This window comes from Malania oleifera, chromosome 4, assembly GCF_029873635.1.
Source record: "Malania oleifera isolate guangnan ecotype guangnan chromosome 4, ASM2987363v1, whole genome shotgun sequence".
Lineage (NCBI taxonomy): Eukaryota > Viridiplantae > Streptophyta > Magnoliopsida > Santalales > Ximeniaceae > Malania > Malania oleifera.
Genome location: NC_080420.1, coordinates 118,372,698 through 118,375,278, shown reverse-complemented (window position 1 = coordinate 118,375,278; position 2,581 = coordinate 118,372,698). Strand labels below are relative to the sequence as shown.

At 36.6% G+C, this 2,581-nt stretch overlaps 1 protein-coding gene across 1 annotated transcript; it reads left to right on the top strand.

The window, feature by feature from the left end:
- Window positions 1–230: 230 nt before the first annotated feature.
- On the top strand, window positions 231–1,790 carry LOC131153408 (germin-like protein subfamily 1 member 14). The gene is made up of 2 exons (XM_058105691.1): window positions 231–468; window positions 1,060–1,790. The coding sequence occupies exons 1-2, from the start codon at window positions 330–332 to the stop codon at window positions 1,611–1,613; spliced, it is 693 nt and encodes a 230-aa protein (XP_057961674.1). The 5' UTR covers window positions 231–329; the 3' UTR covers window positions 1,614–1,790.
- The last annotated feature ends 791 nt before the right edge of the window (window positions 1,791–2,581 follow it).

The window sequence follows — 2,581 nt, the reverse complement described above, 5'->3', positions numbered from 1 at the left end:
AAATCAAGACTTGGGGGAGGCATATCTCTCTGCTTCAACAAGGTTAAAAATCCATTGAGCTTGAAATCTAGCTAAAAGCAGCTAGCTAGCAAGCTAGGAGACTGGCTCCTTTTTATCTCTATAAATAACTGGCTTCTGCTTCTTCTTATGCTCATCTCTCTCTCTCTCTCTCTCTCTCTCTCTCTCTCTCTCTCTCTCTCTCTCTCTCTCTCTCTCTCTCTCTCTCTCTCTCTCTCTCTCTCTCTCTCAGCTTAGACGACTGATCACTACTGAATCATATATTCCCTTTCTCTCTCTGGAAGTCTCTGTGATAGTTAGCTCCATCAACAATGGTGAAAATAGGTGCTGAGTTCCTCGGAACAGTACTCGTGGTTTTCGTTTTGGCTTTGGCTTCCTCATTGGCCTATGCCGCAGACCCAAACCCCCTTCAGGATTTCTGTGTTGCCATTAACGACACAAAGGATGCTGGTATGTATGTATATATATATATATATATATATATTTGTATTCTATCCAGCTTCCTTTTTCATAAATTTTCTGCGCCACCCTTTATTTCCCTTTCAAATTTTTTTAAAATCAAAATATATATTTGTTTAAACGTCCTAAAAAGATCTACTCCAACAGAAATTATCATGTATATCATGTGTATATAAGGGATTTAATTTGATTTTGTGTATGTATTTAATTAAATTAGATTTTTTTTTATACACATGACAAAATCAAGTTCTATTCAATTACCTTAATCTATTCAATTATTCTTTTTTTTTTTTCCTCCTTATATATCATCCTATAAAATTTAATTATATAAAAATCATAATAATTATACTTTGAATTCAAACTTGGGAACTTGGACTTAGGCAATTCCTGGCATCATGATGAGAAATGTTCAACAAATATTCAAAACCATAAACTAAAGCATTAAAAGGTCACAAAAATAACTTCGATTGTCAAATACTTCCTGCTTAATCTCATCGGTTGCATGCATTCTCACAGGCAGATCAAGCCATGCACAAATTATTACGTTCATTTCAAACTTCTAATAACGTGATTTCCATGCAGTGTTCGTGAATGGTAAATTCTGCAAAGACCCAGAACTAGCAGTGTCGGATGATTTTTTCACATCCGGAATCCAAATACCTCGAAGCACCTTGAACTCACTGGGATCAAAAGTTACCATGTTCAACATTGACACCATCCCGGGGCTCAACACTCTAGGCGTTTCCATCGCTCGTATTGACTATGCCCCTGGCGGTGTCAACCCACCGCACCTTCACCCCCGTGCATCGGAGCTGTTGGTGGTGGAGGAGGGCATTGTCTACGCTGGCTTTGTCACCTCCAACCCTGACAACCGCCTCTTCACCAAGGTCCTCCACAAGGGAGACGCCTTCGTGTTCCCCATGGGTCTCATTCACTTCCAGCTCAATCTAGGCAAGACCAATGCAGTGGCCAAGGCAAGCTTTGGCAGCCAGAATGCGGGCGTGACCACCGTCGCTAATGCTGTCTTTGGGTCGAATCCGCGCATTAATCTAGATGTTCTTGCCAAGGCATTCCAACTGGATAAGGAGGAAGTTAAACATCTTGAAGGACTTTCTTGGTTCGATAACGCCCCCTAGTTGATTAATTAAGAAAATGTTACAATCTACAGAGCTAGCCTTCATTTTAATAATTTGTTTCCTGAGATTGTGGCTAGCTGTGATGATTTTATTTTTCTTTCTTTTTCCCTTATTCCCTCGCATGGGTATTTTCATCTCCTTATGATTTGAATAAAATGTAGCACTTGTTCTACAAAAATTTGTCCCATCAATGGTCTAGCGAGGGTGAGGTAGGTAGTTCCACCTCCATGTTTGTCTTGGTTTGAAATTATAGTCTTAAAGTTTGAGTGATTTTAGTTATCAAATTATGAAATAACATGTAAACTAAAATTGAAGTCCCATTCTAGTTAAAATTGAATGAGTCAAATGTAGTTTCAAAGTCATCTCTTAAATGCGATAAGGATTCATAATCAACGAGGTTTATTAGGGCAAGTTTAAACAATTATGAGATGCATGCTTAAGGATTGAATATGCTATTCATGGAGGCAAATTAAATTCCAAAGAGATCAAAGGGACTCTTAAATACACTTTCTCGTTTTGAACATTTTTTTTCTCTTTCTCAATAATATAGAATTACCTTTAAAAAGAAAAAAGAAATTCAAGAAGATATTCCTTCTTCAAAAAAAAAAAAAAAAACATGCATAGAAAATGAATACATAGTTATTTCTATGCAACAAGCTTGAAGATAATATGCAAACACGCAATAAATTGAAATAAAAAAATTAAAAAAAAAAAAAACAAATATTGTAGTTCGACAATGTGACTGGCTAGGTTCATGAAGCCTCTGAAAAACTTCCACTATATTGTCCATAAAAACAACCACAGGATTTTAACCCTAAATGGGCTACAAGTATATATATATATATACATAATATCCTTAAATAACAATATAATGACACTGTCATGACCCAAAGTATCGTATTTTGCCCCCTTTGAGGCTCAAATGCCCTTCGCACAAAATCTCTCATCTATTAACAAACTTCAAGTAG

What these genes read in the sequence shown, in the direction of transcription:
- LOC131153408 (XM_058105691.1), top strand. Translation starts at nt 330, where the DNA reads ATGGTGAAAATAGGTGCTGAGTTCCTCGGAACAGTACTCGTGGTTTTC. An exon ending in TAACGACACAAAGGATGCTG is followed by an intron (nt 469 to 1,059) that starts GTATGTATGTAT and finishes ATTTCCATGCAG; the next exon opens with TGTTCGTGAATGGTAAATTC.